Here is an 18,867-nt window from a genome sequence, read left to right as displayed (position 1 = left end):
GACTGATAGCCACCGTGGGAGAGGCTTGCAATGTCCTCGGCAACTTCCACCACCTCTTTGCCCAGTGGCCTGGCCGTCCTGACGACTTTCCCAGATGTGCTCTTCGTTCCTGAAATTGTGAGTGCTCGTTTTTCCCTGGGGGAAGGCAGATGCTGTTTGCGGGGCATCCAGCAGGCTTCATGCTGCAGGTGTCTGAGGGACGAGAATTGATGCTAAGCATGTGGTCCAGGAGCCCCACCAGGTCCCCAAGTCACAAAGGTCTGGGGCCAGCCCCTGATATCTAGCACACCCTCAAAGAAAACCACAAGCCCCAGGCTGGGGCTTTGAAGCTCTCCTTCAGTCTGCAGGGGATTTCTGCCGTGCTCTGAAAACCTTTTGTAATTTTCTGCCTACAAAGTTGAAGGGGTTGCTGGTGGGTCTAAACTAGGTTGCCAAACAGCCAGTTAATTAACTGGAAGATGATTTTATCAGCTGATACAGGCAGAGGATAAACTGCTTGCTTAAAGCAGGGAGTAAAGGCTTGCTGAGGTAATGTTTTTGCAGCAGCAAAGAGCCTAGGGCTGCTGAAGCTGTACTGCTCAGCTGCAACGTGCTGGACCTGGGTGTGTGGGCAACAGTGGATAAGCAAAGGGTGAACAAACACTTTTAAAATTCTTCCCCTATTGTAACTTCATTGAGCAGGAGAAGATCGTAAACTTACAGATTTGGCACAGGTGATTAAAAGCATTTGCTATGAGCACTGACTAATATGGAAAGTTCCTGTGTCCTCTGCCCCCACCCATGAAACCTGCTCTTCTCACAAGTTTGAGATATTTTTTTGAAAGCCTGGGGACTTTAATCCAGCATTGACAGTTGAGTGTTGTAGGATGGTATTCGGATTATTGCACGCTAAAAAAATTTGGCCATCTGGGGCCAAATCCTTCCCTGTAACACAACTCAGTCCACACTCCTGGGATTTACAGCATTTCCTTCAGTTCTCCTAGTGACAGCAGTCAAGCAAAGAGGAGTTGGGTTGAAGCAGGCATTACCAATGTGTAAAGAAAGGCTTTCCTTCAGCTCCTCCAAATATGCTCTAGGGACTCAGTTTCTGTGCCCAGGCCCTAAGAGCAAGCTCCAGGTTTCCTGCAGCTGCATGAAGGAAGGTGAAAAGTCCCTGTGAAGGTTCTGGCTGGGCAGACATTTGCCAGCCGCCCCAGCACAGGGTTGTGTTAGTTCTGGTGCTGCTGGCCTCAGCATACATACGGTAAGGTCTGTGCCTTGAACTGCTTGTTTGTAATCTGTCTTCAGGGGATGTGGTAAGGCAGCTTGCTTAAGGAGACAAAAATGAGCACCCTATCCTTTGGTTTGGGTAAGTTCTGGAAATGTGCATCCTAAAGGCTCAGGAACCACCTGGGGAAAGAGGAATGCTGCATAACTGGATTCTTCCACTGCTGGAGGTGTGTGACACTGGGTCATGCAACAGTATGATCTCTGCTGTGTACAAAGGAGGCGGCTGCCTTGAATCACAGCGTTCAGTTCCGAAAGATAGAGAGTTTCTCAGTCTTCAGTGGAATCTGAGGTTGCCCGCAGTGGTTCATATGGTGACTACAAAAACAAAAACAACAAAAAAAAGGCATTTCAAACGCTAAAGCAGTTACAAAAATGCCAGGTGGTCTTGCCTGCAGCTCAGATGACCCTGCCACACTGGGAGTGAAGCAAACATGCCCTTCTGAAATCAGCCTTCCTGTTCATTGAAACCAGCCTTCAAAAATGTCTGAACCAGCCTCCTGAGCACACTGATGTGGGGAGGGTGTGACAACAGAGGGCAGGGCTACAGCAAGATTTTTTGGGGGTTCAAGATCAGAGGCAGATGCTCCCAGCTAAATGCCCAATTTCAAGTGGAGGCTGGGAAGAAATCAAAGGCATCCCTGGGCTATTGTCACGTGCAGTGCCAGTGCCAGAGGTGTGCACGGTTTTTGGCTCTGCTCTGGATAAACCAATTTAGTCCACGCTTTTCCTCTCTCCCACTTTCACTTGCAGATCTTTGGGGGCCTTGTCTGGATCCTGGTGGCATCCTCGAAGGTCCCATTACCCATCCTGCAAGGCTGGGTGATGTTTGTCTCTGTGTTCTGCTTTGTTATGTCCACCACTCTTCTGTGCCTCTACATCTGCGGGGTGCACGGGGGCAGCAGCTCCTGGGTCACCTTGGTAAGTGGATGTGACAAACCTCAAGGTGTCTTCCCCTCCCTGGTATCACTTGTAGACAATTGTCTCCTTGTTATGGCACTCCAAATCGCAGGCTGGTGCTTGCTTGTGTGGGTTCCTTTACACCCCCCACCCCCCCTTTGCAGTGTGCTCCCTCCTTGGAAATGACTGCATGATCCTTGTTTCTTAGGATGTCATCTGTCAGGAGACAGCAGCTCTGTTCTACCTCAGTGCTGCTGTGTTGGAAGCCTACTTCACCTATGGAGCTGGCTTGTCTACCAACCCTCTGGTAACAACTATCTACCGGGAGAACATCGCTGCTGTGGTGAGTGCCTGGTAAGCAGGGGAAGGAATGTGAGGGGGTGACTGTGGAGCGGCAAGGGCCAATCTTTACTTGCACCAGTGATAGGAGCAGGAATGAAACTAATCCCAGTCCTACTAAGCACAAATGTCTCCACACGTGCAAGAGTCAATAGAGATATAGCGCATCACAGGGTGTTTGCTCAGTGCAGGAACTCATGCCATGTAATAAGTAACTGGCTGATGTGTTTTGCCATTGTAGGTATTTGCATTCGTAGCCACCCTGATGTACGTGATCCATAAGGTGTTCTCACTCCTGCGATGGAAATCTTCCTAAGAGCCTCCCCTTTCAAGTGTGTCTTGTGGACACCCCATGAACATGAAAGCTGCTTAACAACTGCAATTTCCAGGCTGGGTTTGGGTTTTGTTTTTTAATGTATAAACAAGCAGCTTTTTATGTGCGACCATGGCAATGAAGACAAGAGAGCATCCCAGAGGAAGCTACATCCTGGTACAATCTATTTCCCTCCGGTCTCTTCTTGGCTGGGTACAGTTTGATGCTGGTAATTTGGGCCCAAATATAAAACCATCCAGCTTCAAAAAGAATAATATATTTGGGTTCAAAGTGATAAAATCTCCCTGAACCACACCTTTAGGCCTCCAGGGTTGTTACTGCTCTGAGGGGAAGCCTGAACAACCAGCACAAATATGAAAGCAGGTCATTTTAATTACCAGCCCTCCATGTAAGCGTGTTTCCCTCCCTAAAACTACTCTTCCAAGAGAACATCTTCACCCAGTTTCTGGAAATGCCATCTCTTACTTTTCATGAGAAACAGAGACAATATCTAACTTGCATCAGGGGCAACATGAGTTATTGCAACCCCTGAAGAGTATTGCTGAATTATGAGGCACAACCGTAATGACAGGAATTACCATTGTCTTTAACCTCCCTACAAAATACAGCTTCGAAAATGTGTGGTAGACTGTAGGAGAATTGTATGGATTATTAGATTAACATCTTGAATAAACAGAGGCAATCAACTCTTGTCCTTGGTGCATGGCTGCTCTCGCATGCACCAGCACTATGTCGCTGAGAAAGATGGGCTTGCTGTGAATTTGCAAATAGACGAGTGATTTCTGCTGTTTTTCCCTTTGCTTCACACAGGTACACAGCCTTGTACAGCCTCAGGAGCACTGTAACAGGGCAGTGCCTAAGGAGGCACAAACTTGGGCATGAATGAGCGGGCTTTTGTGGCAAGGGGAGCCTGTGGGAATCTGTACCCAGGGCCAGGGGCTAAACCAGCTCGGGTCAGTCTTAGTGATGACGTTTATTTGAATGCTTACAATACTCCAGAGTGTTGAGTGAGTGGGCTGGTTTTGGCTGGGATAGAGTTAACTTTCAGATTTGTGCTGGAAACAGTGTTGCTAACACAGAGCAGGGCTTGCACAGAGCCAAGGCCTTTCTGCTTCTCACCCATCCCACCAGTGAGAGGGCTGGGGGTGCACAAGGAGCTGGGAGGGGACACAGCTGGGACAGCTGACCCCAACTGACCCCCGGGATATCCCAGACCAAATGACATCATTCTCAGCATATAAACGTGGAGTAAAGAAGGAGTAAGAGGGGACGTTCAGAATTGTGGGATTTGTCTTCCCAAGTCACCGTTACGCGTGATGGAGCCCTGCTTTCCTGGGGATGGCTGAGCACCTGCGGGCCGATGGGAAGTGGGGAATGAATTTTGCTTTGTGTGCACAGCTTTTGCTTTACCTATTAAACCATCTTTATCTCAGCCCATGAGTTATCTCACTTTTACCCTTCTGATTCTCTCCCACATCCCACTGGAGAGAATGACCAGGCAGCTGTGTGGTGCTTAATTGCCAGCTGGGGTTAAACCACAACAGTGAGTCAATTTAAATGGGGTTTAGACCCAAGAAGGGATGTTTTCATGTGTTAGAGGTACCTTATAAACTGTGATACCAAATTAGTCCTTCCAGCTTGTGGGGCAGAAAGTGCTTCCATTTTGAGTCTGAAGTTCCCAGATAATAACAAGGACTGGAGACTGGAAGGGAAATAGATTGCCTTGGAGGCACTGCTGTTGCTTTAGATCCAGGGGGGGCTTCTGAGGCTTTTTTATTGCAATGAGGAAAACATTTGAATTTTTTTTCTCGTTTATTCTTTGCTGAAAACCAGCCTGACCTGTTCTGCTTGTGTTAGTGTGACAACAGCAAGATGATGGTAAAAAGAAAACCCTGGTCAGAGCAGGAAGGGAACTCAGAGCCACTTTGGACTGGCACTTGGTTCTGAAGGCTTAACATGCACCTGGTGAACTGGTTTCAACATCACATCATTATGTGTGTGTGGGGGGGGTGTGCACGGTTGGTGCCCAGATTTGCCACCTTCTATTAATGCCCCTGAATTTAGCATTGAAACACAAGGACACCTTTCTGTTTGGGTCTATTTACAAAGGCAGACGTTTGCAGTCATACCCTGGCCCCTGGGATGTGGTAGCTCTGTCCACGTTCTGCACCCAGGTGTGGCCAGCACCTCTGTGCTGAGCAGTGCTGTCTCCTCACACCCACATCCCTGTGCCTTGTGGCCACCACGTTTGCAGCCTGTGTCTTGGCAGGGCTTCCATCTCTCCTCCCCTGTTCTTTCTGCCTTGCTTTACCCTTTGCTTTGCCCTTCCCTGCCACACGCCAGTTCACACTAGTCTGCACTAGTTCACCTCATCCCTTTCCTTCTGGCCCCACCCTGTGTGCTGAGATGCCTTTTCCCCCAGCATTAGTGTAACCTTGCTGTAAACCAGCACTGGAAAAAAAAAAAACAGCTGGGTGCTGCTGGCATGGGAGTGCTCACCAGCCCCAGTGTGGCTGGGGAGTGGGCTGAGTGAGGTTGTGGACATGGCCCTGGGACGGAGACCCTGTGGCCCCAGTGTAACCCGGGCCAAGTCTTTGCCTGGAGAGAGGTGGGCAGAGAGAAGGGCCACTGCAGGGTCAATAGCATCCAAAGTAGTGATAAAAAGCAGTGCTGCAACTGTGAAACCCTCCCAGTGTGGCCCCAACTTCATGCAACTGAACAGCTTGCAGATGAAGGAGGGTCCCTGTTCGGCACAGGGCTGCTGGGCCCCAGCTCAGGACAGTGACACAGCGAGATGTGGCACTGTTGTGAAATGAGGAGCTAGGAAATGAAAATAGGATATAGAAATTAGGCACTCAAGAAATGAAGGTATAACTTAGTTTAGAGATAAAGATGGAAGACTTAGAGATCAGGCTAGGGACTAGAGGCCTATTAGTTAAAAGATAACTAAGATTAAAATAGGATAATAGATCATAGTTGATAGGACAGAGAGCAGAACAATATGGAAACCTTGATTGATGGAAGCTGTGAGAGAATGCTTCCTGATGATAGGACGACAGCCCTAAAAACTGGTCAAAACCAACCCTATGGTCCGGCCTGAGTCCAGGAGGCTACAGAGACTGCACAAGAAATCAGGGTAAAAAGTTCAAGAGTGAGGAAGAGGAGCTACTTCATCTCTGCGACCCCAGCCCACGACCACTGGGACACACTGTGCAGACACGACTCGGAGGAGACTGGGGCGGAACGTATGAAGATGACATTCAGGCTCATTATAATACAAAGCGGGGATAGGGCATGCATATGTATAGGTGTATTATGAATATGTGATGTTTTGTAGCATAAAGCTAAGACAAGGTGCCACGAGAGGTGCCACGTTTGTGGTGGGATGATCCCCCATGTGCCTCAGCGCTGAATAAACACACCTACTTCATAACCTTGGAGGTTGTGGAGTCGTGTTTGCGCAAGTCAGTTGGGCCAGGCCACTGACTTGCACCTCATGCCAGGGGAGTTGCAGCAATATGCATGTTCCCTGCCTGGTGGGAAGAAGAGAAAAAAAGAGGAAAAGAAAATGAAAAAAGCACCCTGAGGTCTCCACTGCCCATCATGCCCAGCCCTCTTATTGTCTCAACACAACCATGAAGACCCACATGCCCTGGAAACTGGGCAGCCTAAGGTCCCTCCCTGGAAAATGGCACACCTCCACGTTTCCAAAGGGAAAGATGCTGCCCAGAGCTCAGAGAATCTCCCAGGATCTACAAACCCTGTGTGCACCAGGTCTCATCCTCACAGAGAGCCCTGAGGATACTGCTGGCCTGAGAATTTGCTGTCACCTCACTGGAAACATTGGGCACGATGAACACTGCAGGCTTGATCTTACTCCCATGGAGCTGTTTGGGGTTAATTGCATGTTAGCATGGCTCCCCAGAACATGAGACGGCTGACTCTGCCGAGTGCTGCTTGCACACGTTTGGCCCTTGCAGTTTGCTACCACAAGGCACCTGCAGTTCTTGCCTGTAGAGCTGCTCCCAGCCTGGCCCAATACATGGGGCGGCTCCATCCCAGGCTCTGCATTTGCTCAGACACTTCCAGATCCCCCCAGATTGGCACCACAGCAGCATCCTCACCATTTCATTCTCCTCCCCATCCCTGGGAATCCCTTGCAGACATAACTAGATAGGGCAGCCCATTTAAAAAGCCACAACTCAGCCCTTTTCTCAGAGCACTTGCAAGCTGTTGACACTGTTAAAACCAGTGGGCCTACTGCATCCTTTAGCCACCACCAGATTTCAACGGGCAGTGTAACTGGAGTTTCCATCTCTGCTCTTCTCCAGTTTCCCCAGCAAGACAAGGAGGCCTGCAGGCAATTAGACTCTGGTTAAAACAAACTATCCTCTTGAAAGCAGACAAAACCTCAGATCCTGTGATAAAAACAAGATTACAGACTTGTTTTAACTATTGATTAACTCTGCCCAGATTGCAATCTTGGTTGCTTTTGCTTAATTAGCTTCTTAGTCACAACGTTAGCTGTTCCCCAAATATTTGTATATGGGATACCTTGCCTCCAGTGGTGCAATGAGTTAGAAACATTTCCATCTTCTCCTACATTGCATGGGAATTTGCTTTGCCTGAAAGCAAAGACACTTAACAGAAAATTAGTGGGCTCCATGGAAAATGCAGGGGTTTCTGATGTTTCTTATTTTATAGTCAGCTTTATCTGTGAGTGATGAGCAAACTGTATGCTGGGTAAAACACCTATGCAAGCATCTGTATGAACAAACTTCTGAAAAACAGGAAAGCCACCAAAGATGACTTCTACAGAAGGATCAAAGCTCCGTGTGGGTCTGTGGCAGAGTCTGATTCATGGCTGACTCAGTCTGCCTCCCCCTCTCCTGACCCAAATATGGTCCATTCCCCACCTCAGATCTTTGCACTGAGACCAGGGCCCCTTCCTTCTCCTTGGCCTCCCTTATTCTAACAGAATCAAGCATTGAAACCCCATTTGCTTTGAGGGATGGAAATGCCTTATTCCTTATTCATGGACGTGCTCAAACGTGTTACTGTCCTGTGGGTTTGAGAAGAGCCCTAAACCTCCTCCAGCGAGCAGAGGCAAGGCAGAGTAGTCCTGAGCAGACCAGTCATGGGAACAGATGCCACTGTAGCTAGTGTGCAGACCTTGAGGAAAGAGGGAGGTTTGTAGTTACTACATTACCTTTAAGTTCTGAAAAGGCAAAAGACACTCACCCTACCACTTCCTTATCTCACAGCTCCTCATTTCTACTAGCACACAAGGTGGACCTGCAAGGGTTGTGTGGTTTCTCCTGGAGACACCAGCTATAAATCAAACACTCCCCAGAGCTTTGGCTGATGGAGAAAGATCCACTGAGAATAATGTGTTGGTTCACCCCTTTGCAGAAATTGCTGAGTGACAAAGAAGGGTTCAAGGGAGATGCCTGTTTGCAGACCCCTACTCACAAAAGAGAGACTCTGACCCTTGTGCTGAGTGATGGCCCATGCACCTCATGAGCTGGGAAAATGTGGTGTGAGACCTCAGTTCGGGTTTCACAAGGAACAGCGCTCTGGCCCAGGTCAGCTGGAGGGAGCTGGACTTTACAACTTGGTCTGCAGAGGGTGCTGCTAGCTAAGCAGCAAGCTGTCCCTATGGCTGGTCTTCAGCCCTTCCCAAGATCACACAAGGGACCTGCCTGGTTCTCGTTCTCACCCCACTGCGCTGGAGACATTGACATCACCCACATCCCCAATCTTGGGCCAGAATATGGGGGGCTTTCGCCATATGTGTTGGGCAAGGACAGGCAAGAACAACATAAAAGGAAGCAGCAGGTCATTTCCAAGTGTGGATGCAATCACCTGCTGCTGACACACCCCTTATTCCCAATTCTGAGAAGAGAGAAAATGCTGGCAAAAATCCATCTGCTCACTGCAACACAGGTAAGCAAATGACAAACAGCTGATGCAGTCAGTCACTTTAGGCTCTCTCTAGTACCCAAGCTGAGGCTGTTTTGGGTCACTTCAGCTCTATTTCTGCAAGGTCACCTAAATGCGCTAGACTTGATTCCTTGAGCTCAGGTTTATTCATTCTTGATTTTGCTCAACAGTAAGATGCAAGCTAAACGTGAGCAGATGTTCTTGAACCGTACGTTGCTATGCTGCTTACAAGAAAGCTTGCTAACTGAACACTTCGCAGTCCTATTGAAGGTGGATTTAGATTGAGCTGGCAAACAGGAATAAAGCCTTCAGCCAACTGCTCAGAAGGCATGGCTTTGAATTAGAATGTCCATTACCAAAGTGAGAAAAAACTCAATTAAATTCGCCATGCCTGTTTGTACAGACACAACTGCTGTCTTTAGAAACCTGGATTGAAATCAGTGTAAAATACTGCTCCTCAGTGTCTTTAACATCAAAACTTAAAATGTAAATTCCCAGGTTGGTCTTGAAGTATTTCTAAGGTATTTTCTCCTGTACTAACAAAACAGGTAGTACAAGCACCTTTTGTCATACAGAGATACAGCATTCCAAGCACTCACTGACTGGGAGGTGCAGAAGTTAACTCCTGACTTTTATAGCCTTGGACTGCTCTAATACTTCGTGCTAAAACATTTTTTAGGTTTGGTTCCACTGTTTCTTTTGCGATGCCCAAGCCAAAAACATGGAGTTGCCAGGTAGAGCAATATCCTAGCATGTGGATGCAAAGCCTGTTTATCTTCTGGTGGGACTTGGGTGATGGATCCCCTTCAGCCAGTGAGCTAACATGTACCTCTGTGTTGGAGATCTGCTACATGGTTTACTCCATGTCTGGTCAGAGGCTGGTGTGTATCGTGGACTAGCTCTATCTCTTTAATCTTCTGACAGCTGTAGCACTTTCTGAGTTCTGGGTAGTGTCGAAGATTCTGTGTTGGCAGAAAATTTAAGTTAGGTCTTACCCTAGCACATGTGCAGAGAAGAGTACCATAAGAAAGGCTGGATTGTGTGTTCCGGACTGGACTTCCAATGCCAGTCAAAATACTGTGATATCCCACAGTGGGGTGGCTCTCCTCAGGTATTTGGACTCTGCTTCATTTGGGGAACCTCCCCACTTGCATGAACAGTGTTTGCACAAGTCCAGCTGTTGCCTACCATCACCTTGCTCCCCTTCCCCATCCCCCTTGCAGAAGACACACAACTTCTACTTTCTGATTTCACAGCTCCCCCCGCCCCATAATGAGTGAGCCTAGAGAGAGATGGAGAGTGCACCCATTAACTCCCACTACTGCTGCTTGCTTCAAGATCTCCCAGACACTGGCATTTTGTAAAAAAGACCCCAACAAACCCACACTGAACTAATTTTGAGGATTCTTTATTGCTTTCACAATCTTTACAGTAGTTTCCCAAGAGCTTGTGAAGGAAACATGGGATCTGTTGATTAAACACCATCTTTTTCAGGAATTAAGTAAATGCATGCTTGAAGACAAAGTCATGTTCACTGGCTGTTTCCATCTGAATGTTCCTAGTCGAACACTGGTCAGAAGAATTGTGGGAAAGCAAACAATGTTACTGAATGGTGTGGATGGGAGCAGCAATATGAATGGCATGAGAGGGAGCTACTGGTGCTCTCCTCTGAAATAGAAGCCCAGACAACCTGTCCAGTTGGGCTGGGCTTTTCCAGTTGCATCTCTGAGCAGAAGAGACGGACTGAAGTTTTTACCATGCCATCCGTCTGACATTTATCCAGGGAGATTTTGTCATTCCCTGAGCTGCTTTGACCTCACTCCACTCCAGCTTTGTGTCAGGAACTACATCTTCGGGCTCGGGATCCTCACGGACAGTCCCCTCTGGGAGTGCTACAATGATGGGCAGAGGGCCCTGCTCCTCCCGGAACTCCACTACGTAGAGATTCTTCTGGTTTGCTAGCTGTTGGTGAGTTTCCTGGGAGTAAGAAAGAGAAAAGACAATCAAAGCAATGGTGCCCGATGTTGGTTTACTTCAGGTCAAACTCTACGTATATGGGGTACGAAAAAAATAAAGATAATTTACAACTAAACAGTTTAAACGCTGTGTAAATTAAATGATTCATCAGACTCATCGTCATGGGTTTCAAATGAGCTAATTGCATAAGCAGCAGGAATCCAGATAGCTAGACTGCAGATACACTAGCATTACAAGGCATCCTAGAGGAACTTGCTTCTGGAAAGGATCTGGCCAGAAAGGCACATCCTGCTAACAAGCAGGCATGCTGGCATGTTAGTAATGTGCAGTAACATTTTCAGGTCTTGATATGGATATAAATTTGGCTTTGACAACAGTAAAGTGCTTATTACTGCCCTGACAGGTAATATTAGCTAATATAATGACATGAATTTACATTATTTTTAACTATACCTCTTTCTCGCATACAAGTTGTTTTGTTAACACTCATTTTACAGAATAAATGTCTACTGGGGACAGGAAAACTTTCCCATTCAGGGCAGTCAATAAAATATATCAAGCGTGCATATCTCAAAGCAATAATTCATACAGCAGACTCTTCTTCTATTCATTCTGTGGAAGACTTCTCGGAGACCATGCATTGAAAATATATGACAGACTTTCTCAAGTCTGATTAACCTCAGATACTGATAAACATCTGTAAGTATCTCATTAGGCAAAGATGATCATAACCCCTTCCCCCCCTGAGGCTAAACTGAAAAAGCTGGCTAGGACAGGGTGACAGACTTGACAACTACAGCTTTGCAGGGCTGTATTGGGAAAGTAAGCAGCTAAATCCTGGCAGCTACCAAGCCTCTAAGGCCAAATGAGATAACCGGGAATTTCCAAAGGACTGACTCATCCTAAGGCTGGGGTTCAAAGGAATTCAGATGAAATGCTGCACATCGGATCTTTCCATCAGCTACAGGCAGCTGGCTCAGACAGAGACAACTCCATTGTGAGCACTTTGAGTCGGAGGAAATGACACCACTGCCCTGAATTATTTCAGAGATCTTAATTGTACTAGTGATAGAAGCAGCTGTGATATTCAGTCCTTAGGCAACAAAAATTTAAGAATGCTGACAAACAAGCAGCAGCAACCAAAGCTGGGCCACAACTTCCTCTGCCCACGATTTTTCAAATGCCACCAAAAATACTACAAATGAAAGTCCAGAAATTCAGATGTCCCCTGGAGGCACCTGGCTGTGGAACAGGCAGTTACATACAACTGTTTCTGACTGGACAACTTCAAACAATTGCTGAGGAATTAATCACAGGCTGATTTTGTTTGCTCTTTGGAAAATGTCTTCATTTTAAGCCTAGAATATAAACTGTTTGACCAAAACCTATTACAGTATAATCCTGTTCTGTCCCCTGACCTGATGTATAGAAGCACTGAGAGTGCACTCTACCTGTTGTGTCAAGCCTTTAAAGAGAGCTCTGGTAATGTTAATCAAGTTTTTGGATCCAGAAACCTTGGCATACATGTCTCTAATGCCAATTAGTTTGCAGATGGTGATGATAGCACGGTGGCAATGAAGACCATAACCTAGTGAAAAAAAAAAAATAAATTAGCATTATATGATTATTTGTAAGCGTACAACTTAGCTAAGTCAGAATAGAGACCTAAGACCTCTTCTTAGCATGTTAGAACACACTGTATCTTAAAAATAGCAAAAAGACCATTCTTCCCAGTCTTTGCAGCCATGCTAACATAAAGATCATTGGGGGGTTTTATACTAAATACACCTTACTTAACATATTGCAAATCCAAATGAAACTGTCACCACCTATAAACTCAAAACATAAAACCATAAAAAATGCAACCTGTTTAATACCGCAGGTTTGGTTAGTATTCCTAAGTACCACTGTCAGCTTTAGAAGAATCTTCCACAAACATACCCCACCACCCGGGGAACATTCAAACAAAAGGCAATTTCTTTCAACAAAAAAAATAACACTCTAGTACTTCCCAAAAAGAAAAAAAAATGCATCAGGGAAGCAAGGCAACAAGTTTACTTAAAAGAGTATTAATAAGAAGCCATTACAAGGGGACACTCTAGATTTAACCGGATCTTGACCAAGACTGCTTCTTCTAAAAAGCAATACCTACACAGCTTCAAAACCACTTCCTTTGCAATTTCAGGTGACCAACTGTGAACAACAGCTTCAGTAACGCCTAATGATGGTAAACCTGACTTTAAACTCCTGGTTCACATACATGATGGAGGGATTTAAACTGGTCCCTTGTGGTGAAGTTACTGCTCATAACAACTGGTATGCTCAAGTACTGCTGTCCTTTGAGCTTCTCTCCAGAAAGAAGTTATGCTTTTCCCCTTCAGCTCACAAAAGCGAGCAGAATACTGTGCACTATCAAGAGATGATCAAGGTACTGTGCAGAAACATCAGTTCCCTTCTCCCAGCCCAGCAACTGGCATGAATGACACTTCGTTATTACATCAGTGGTACAGTGTCAAGGACTGGGAATGGAAATAAAGAAGATAACAAACTCCTTGGAGATAAAACTACATTGGAAAGGCAGCAAAATATTTCTAGAAAAAAAGAATTGGTTTAATCCAACTTAAAGAACAAAGGAGTGTTGTGACACTCGTTTGTTTTCAACTTACTGTTCAAAGCAGTAAGATTAAAAAAAGTTTGTGTGTGCCTTTGGAAACTACAGGCCAAATTACAAAATCTTGTAACTGTAACTACTTGAAATCTGTAGGTGAGTGGGGAGGAGGGACAAGCATATTTCCAAATCCACAAACACAACAGAGGTTTTCATGTCATCTGCACCCATCTCCATCATAGTGTTGTATGAGTTCCAGTGCATGACTGTCGTACATTAGCATTAATTGCAAGTGGTTTCTGAGACTTGACAGGCATTAATGAGGGTTACTTTCTGAGGAGTCTAATTTTGCTCTCTCATTCCCCAGACATTTGTTTCATGTGGCCTAGCTGTATTAATATTTAAAAATTGGCCTGTGATAGTTCTAACGTGTCTTATTTAAAAGCTGAAAATCCAGGTTATTGATTAGTCCACTCTGCAGGACAGTCTTGCTGCTGAGCAAATGACGGGGGAAATCTCTTCCAGTGCTGCATGTTTTATTGTGCCGGTATGTCCCTTTTTTTTTTTTTTAACCTACACTTGGAAAAGAAACTATCACCATCCAAAGCCATTTGTTCTGCCATTTGAGAAAACACTTTTCTGTGCTACAAAATAAATTCAAGTTTTTGACACAATTACATGTGAATGACCTCTGAAAGGCTATTTGTCAAAGTATCATTTTCGGTGACTTAAAACATTTAATTTCTGGCATTCTTATTGTTGCCTTTCTCCATCTTATCTCAATCAGGTTTCTGCATATTGGTAATACATGAAACTCAGAAGCCAGCAAACTAAGTCCATCAGTCACCGAACAAAATTTACTCCAAACACAAAAGTAAAGGATTCTAACTGGCAAACTCCAGCTGTGGAGAGAAAGTTTGGCTCAGACATTTTTAACTTATCTGTGGAAATCATGCTGTTTGTTCTACTGAGGTTTAATTCAGTGAGGCCTACGTAAGAGAACAGGGTCAGTTAAACATAACAAATTTTTTCACACTCAAAAATAGATACAAAGGTAACCAGAAAAGAAGTATTTAAAATGTATGCTTCCTATAAACTAGCACAATGTTATGCGCAATTTACATTAGATTTTCTGGGTAGCCTCTAATAAGAGTGTTTAAGCAGAACATTCATTTTAAGTCCTCACTAAGGGGCTACTCCAGGCTAAGTTCACATTCACATGCACATTACAATACTTTTTAAACTTGGATTTTCACTTGTCTGATACGTAATCCTGACTACACAATTGGGTTTTTCCTCCACTTTGCAGGGATTAGGATTAAAGAAAGGAACATTTCAGTGTAACCGTGACTTTACCTTTCCTACTGAAACATTAGGCTTTGTTGTGATCATTTATTGAGATATCAGAGTCCTACATACAGAAATTGCCAGCTGGAATTACGCAAAGTGAGAAGCTTCAGCATATGTAACTATACAGCTGTAATGCCCACAGCACTTCAAGTGGAGACAGTCTACATATGCCATGGTCTAAGGTGAAATCTATGAATAATTTTAATTTCTTGTACCTATTAATTACAGCTGCAGGGTTTCAGTGCTGGGCTTCACAGTCACATAAGTGTATTTGACAAACTGTTCTGCATTTCCCCTTATTAATTCACATTAGGAACTAATTTACGCTACTCAGAGATGTATCAGTGTGGCTAGCAGAGTAGTCCCGTGACTACTGTAATTGTAAAGTCAAGTCAGAGGTGAAAATCGATTAAGAGCTGTCCACACTCCAAAAGGTAGCATATTCTGCAGCACGGATAAGCAATATCCCCAGCAGTTTCCATCCAGCTGGCATGTGCTAGAAACAGGAGCTACCTGGAATGGTGGCAGACATGGAGTCCAGAGCCTGCCTCCAGTTAAATCTTGTTCTGCAGTATGTCCACAAGTCATTTAATTGTACTAAAATTACAGCCAGCTCCTGCTTGTGCTATGAAACCTTCTCATAAAACACAAAAGCCTGTCAGGGACTAAGGTAAACTCAGCAAGAGCTTTATCTATACCATCCCTAAAAATCTCAATTTTGTATAGATCTATGTTACGGCTTGTTTTCAGAGCATGAGCACATAATAAAGCCTCTCACTCACACACAGAGACAATTTATCTATAAAATTTTATACACTGATCTATCATTACACTTCTTAATAAGGCCCACGATGCCTGCTGTCTAGAGCACATTGGACATAAGCACATTTTTTTCTTAGACAACATCAAACCCATTTCAGGAAATGTACAATCTAGTTCCATCAGTTATAAAACAGGGGAAATATTCATTAAGTGGAAAAGTGTTTCCTGGTTTTTGGAGGATACTTGCATATATGTGAAGGTGTTGTGTAACTGAAAAGGCTGGCAAGATACTCAGACAAGGCAAAACACTGGCCAAAACTGGCAGCAACAAGCTACCCAGGCTAAGGTGCTAATGTGACAGAAGTGGACTCATATTCTGACATGGTTCAACACGGTACTCTCACAAATAAACTAAGGACATAAGAACCAGGAAAAATCATCATTGAAGTACGTATCTCCATGACCAGCAGTTTGCTGTCAGGCCAAGAGCATTTTCCAGATAGGATCCTGATGTGTTATGGCTTTAATATCTGCAGGTGTCATCACCGATGACTTGAATAGGGGAACAGAGACTGAAAAAAAATGGGTTGAGGATATTATCTTGGGAAAGGCTGTAAGTGTACTGGAGGTCTGAAGAAGTCAGTGTAGGTCTGACAAACTGGAGACACAGTCTGAAACCAAAACACTGAAATTCAACACAGACAGAATGCTTTGCTGAGAAATCAAAAGCACAGCTACAAAATAGAGGAGACTGACTAAACAGCAACAGAAAAAGGATCTAGGGATTAAAATTGGACCACAACCCTCGCCCCCCCTGAGATCAACACAATTATTCTGCTGCAGCACGTTTGAAGCCTAGAATGAAATGCATAACACTTAAGTTTTTTCAAGAATTAGAAATCAATGGTGTTCATGTGTTAATTGTTGTTCAGCGGTGCTAACAGCTTTAAGAGGCCTAGACTCAACCCGCAGCGTGGAGGCAGGCACAGTCCAGTGGAATGGCAAGTGTAACCTCTGGGGAAGGTGAAGAATGGAAGCTAGCACCAAGAGAAGGGCTCCAGCTCCACATAAAAGCTTGCCACTATGAAACAGATCCACTGCCCTCAAGGAGGAGGAGAAGCCAGATGTACTTCCAAGCAAAGCATCTGGGCCAACTGACCGTGACAAGGCAAGACCACTGGGAAGAAGCAGTGACTGGTAGTAATGGGCAACTCCCCGCTGCAGGGAAGAGGCACCCATCTACTGACCTGACCTGTCATCTAGAGAGGTTTGCTGCTTGCCAGGGGCCTGGATCCCAGATGTTGTGGAGAGACTGCTGAAGCTTGTCTGAGCCTCTATCAACCCTTACTGTTCTTCCATGAGGGCACCAATGATACTGCCAGGAACAAGTCAGACTATCAAAAGCAGCTACAGAGCTCTGGGGGTGACAGTCAGGCACATGGGCCCAAGAGGTGTTCTCACATAGCAAGAAAGGGGAAGGGCACTGATAATGCAGGTCAACAGCTGGTTGCAGAGGTGGTGGTGTTGGCAACAGGGTTTTGGTTTCTATGACAATGGGACCTTGTTTGAGGATCAGCGTGTGCTTGGGAGAGATGGGATCCACCTCGCTAAGTGAGGCAAAGGTATCTTTGCTGGTAGAATGGCTGACCTGGTGAGGACTGCTTTAAACTAGGAACAACAGGGGAGGGAGTTATCAGCAGCCCTCTGAGGGGGTGTTTTGCCAATTATCAGGCCTAGCATAAAGGACACAGCCAGCATAAAGATGAACCAATAACCTAATTGTATTTGATACAAAAAGTCAGTACATGGGTGAGCACTGGGGGTACAAATAAGTCAGATCATACACAATCAACATCAATCCCAATGACCCCAACAACGACACCACATGACCAACAATGGGTGGAATAAACAGTGAAATGCAGTCTCTCATAGAAGGGACGGGAGACAACTGAGTTGACAAGCCAAATACATAAGACCAAGGAAGCCACACACCACATCTCTACACAGCCCACGTTTACAAAAGCCAGAGCTGACTGGAGCCCAGTTCCAGGGAGGCAGGAGGTCCTTCCCCAACAGGGAACTCTGCACAGTGCATCCACCTCACAGACAGACACTGCCCCTGCCTGCAATCAGTCCCAGCTCGTACCCCTGAGGGGGACACCTGACCTTTGCTTACTTAATGCAGGACACCTGGGGCTCATTTACCCAATGGCTCTCCCTGCCAGGCTGGCCGCACCCTGGAGGGAAGCCTAAAGGCAAACTCATCACCCCTTTGTGGAGGGCTGTGGGAATCACCCATATGTCAACCTTAATTTGGGGCTTGGGGTTGAAACCCCAGCATTTCAGGGGGTGAGAGACAGGGTTGATGAACAAAGGGTCTGAAGTGATGTGAACCAAAGGGAAAGCAAAACAGGCCTTGAGTGGGGTGACCACCAGCATCTCCATGTAAGCAAGAAAGCTTCTGCAAGGCACTGTAATGGAAAAGTGCTTTCTGGGAAATCAGCATGCTAAGGTGCCTCTCGGAAGTGCCTCTACTCTAATGCGTGCAGCATGGAGAATAAACACGGGGAAGGAAGAGATCTGTGTGCAGTTGCATGTCTATCATCTTGCTGAAGTCTTTAGGTTCTTTAGAAAAGACAGGTTGGGAAGACAAGGAGGTGGAGTTGCCCTTTATGTGAGAAAATAGCTGGAATACATGCAGATCTGCTCTGCTCTGGGGATGGATGATGAGCCAACCAAGAGCTTATAGGTAAGGATGAAAAAGCAGACCAATATGGGTGACGCTGTAGGGCACATTTGTCTGCTAAAGGACATCTGATCAAGAACAAAAAATGCATGAGGCTGCCTACAGACAGGTAGAAGGAGCCTCACGCTCACAGGCCCTGGTCTTCACAGGGGACTTCAACCACCCTGACAGATACTGGATAAACAAAACAGAAGGACATAAGCAACCCAGGAGATATCTGGAGTGCACTGGCAACAACTTCTTGGCTCAACTTAAAGGTTGTAGAAATTGATGAATTAAATAGTTGAGCATGACTGGAAAATTATCCCAAGTTTCTGACCTATAATAAACTAATCGTTAAATGTCTTGCAGTTTAGATCTTATCATAATGAAACAGAATTGATTTACAAAGAACTAGCCACATAAATGAATTAGTTTCCTATTTGTATATTAAAATTAGAGGACCAATTAAGAGTGCCCCAATCAGCAGCAAACTAAATCTGTTTTCTATAGAACAGCAGCTGCCTTTATCTATTTTGAAAGCAAAGTTAGACTAAACAAGTCAAATCAAATCTTCTGTCCTGGGTTGCAGTGTACTCTATTACCATCCTCATGAGCTGTTGAAATCAGGTGGGGCAGTGTTTCCTCTGTCTCTTATACACA

General features: G+C 45.4%; 2 protein-coding genes across 2 annotated transcripts in view; one reads left to right on the top strand and one right to left on the bottom strand.

The window, feature by feature from the left end:
• Positions 1-30: 30 nt before the first annotated feature.
• Positions 31-2,887, top strand: LOC113478521 (myelin and lymphocyte protein-like). The gene is made up of 4 exons (XM_026845806.1): positions 31-117; positions 2,020-2,187; positions 2,375-2,509; positions 2,747-2,887. Exons 1-4 carry the CDS (start codon positions 31-33, stop codon positions 2,819-2,821), a joined length of 465 nt encoding a protein of 154 aa, XP_026701607.1. The 3' UTR covers positions 2,822-2,887.
• A 7,323-nt stretch (positions 2,888-10,210) lies between these two features.
• The window catches only part of LOC113478008 (28S ribosomal protein S5, mitochondrial-like), a 62,073-nt gene continuing 53,416 nt past the window's right edge, over positions 10,211-18,867 (bottom strand). The window contains exons 11-12 of the mRNA XM_026844701.1: positions 12,211-12,347; positions 10,211-10,759 (exon numbers count right to left, since the gene is read on the bottom strand). Of these exons, the coding sequence (XP_026700502.1) occupies positions 10,535-10,759; positions 12,211-12,347 (362 nt within the window). The 3' untranslated portion in view covers positions 10,211-10,534. The remainder of the gene's footprint in view (positions 10,760-12,210; positions 12,348-18,867) is intronic.

This window comes from Athene cunicularia (assembly GCF_003259725.1).
Source record: "Athene cunicularia isolate RWA chromosome 3 unlocalized genomic scaffold, athCun1 chr3_part1, whole genome shotgun sequence".
Classification (NCBI taxonomy): domain Eukaryota; kingdom Metazoa; phylum Chordata; class Aves; order Strigiformes; family Strigidae; genus Athene; species Athene cunicularia.
This window is presented reverse-complemented; position numbering and strand designations above follow the sequence as displayed.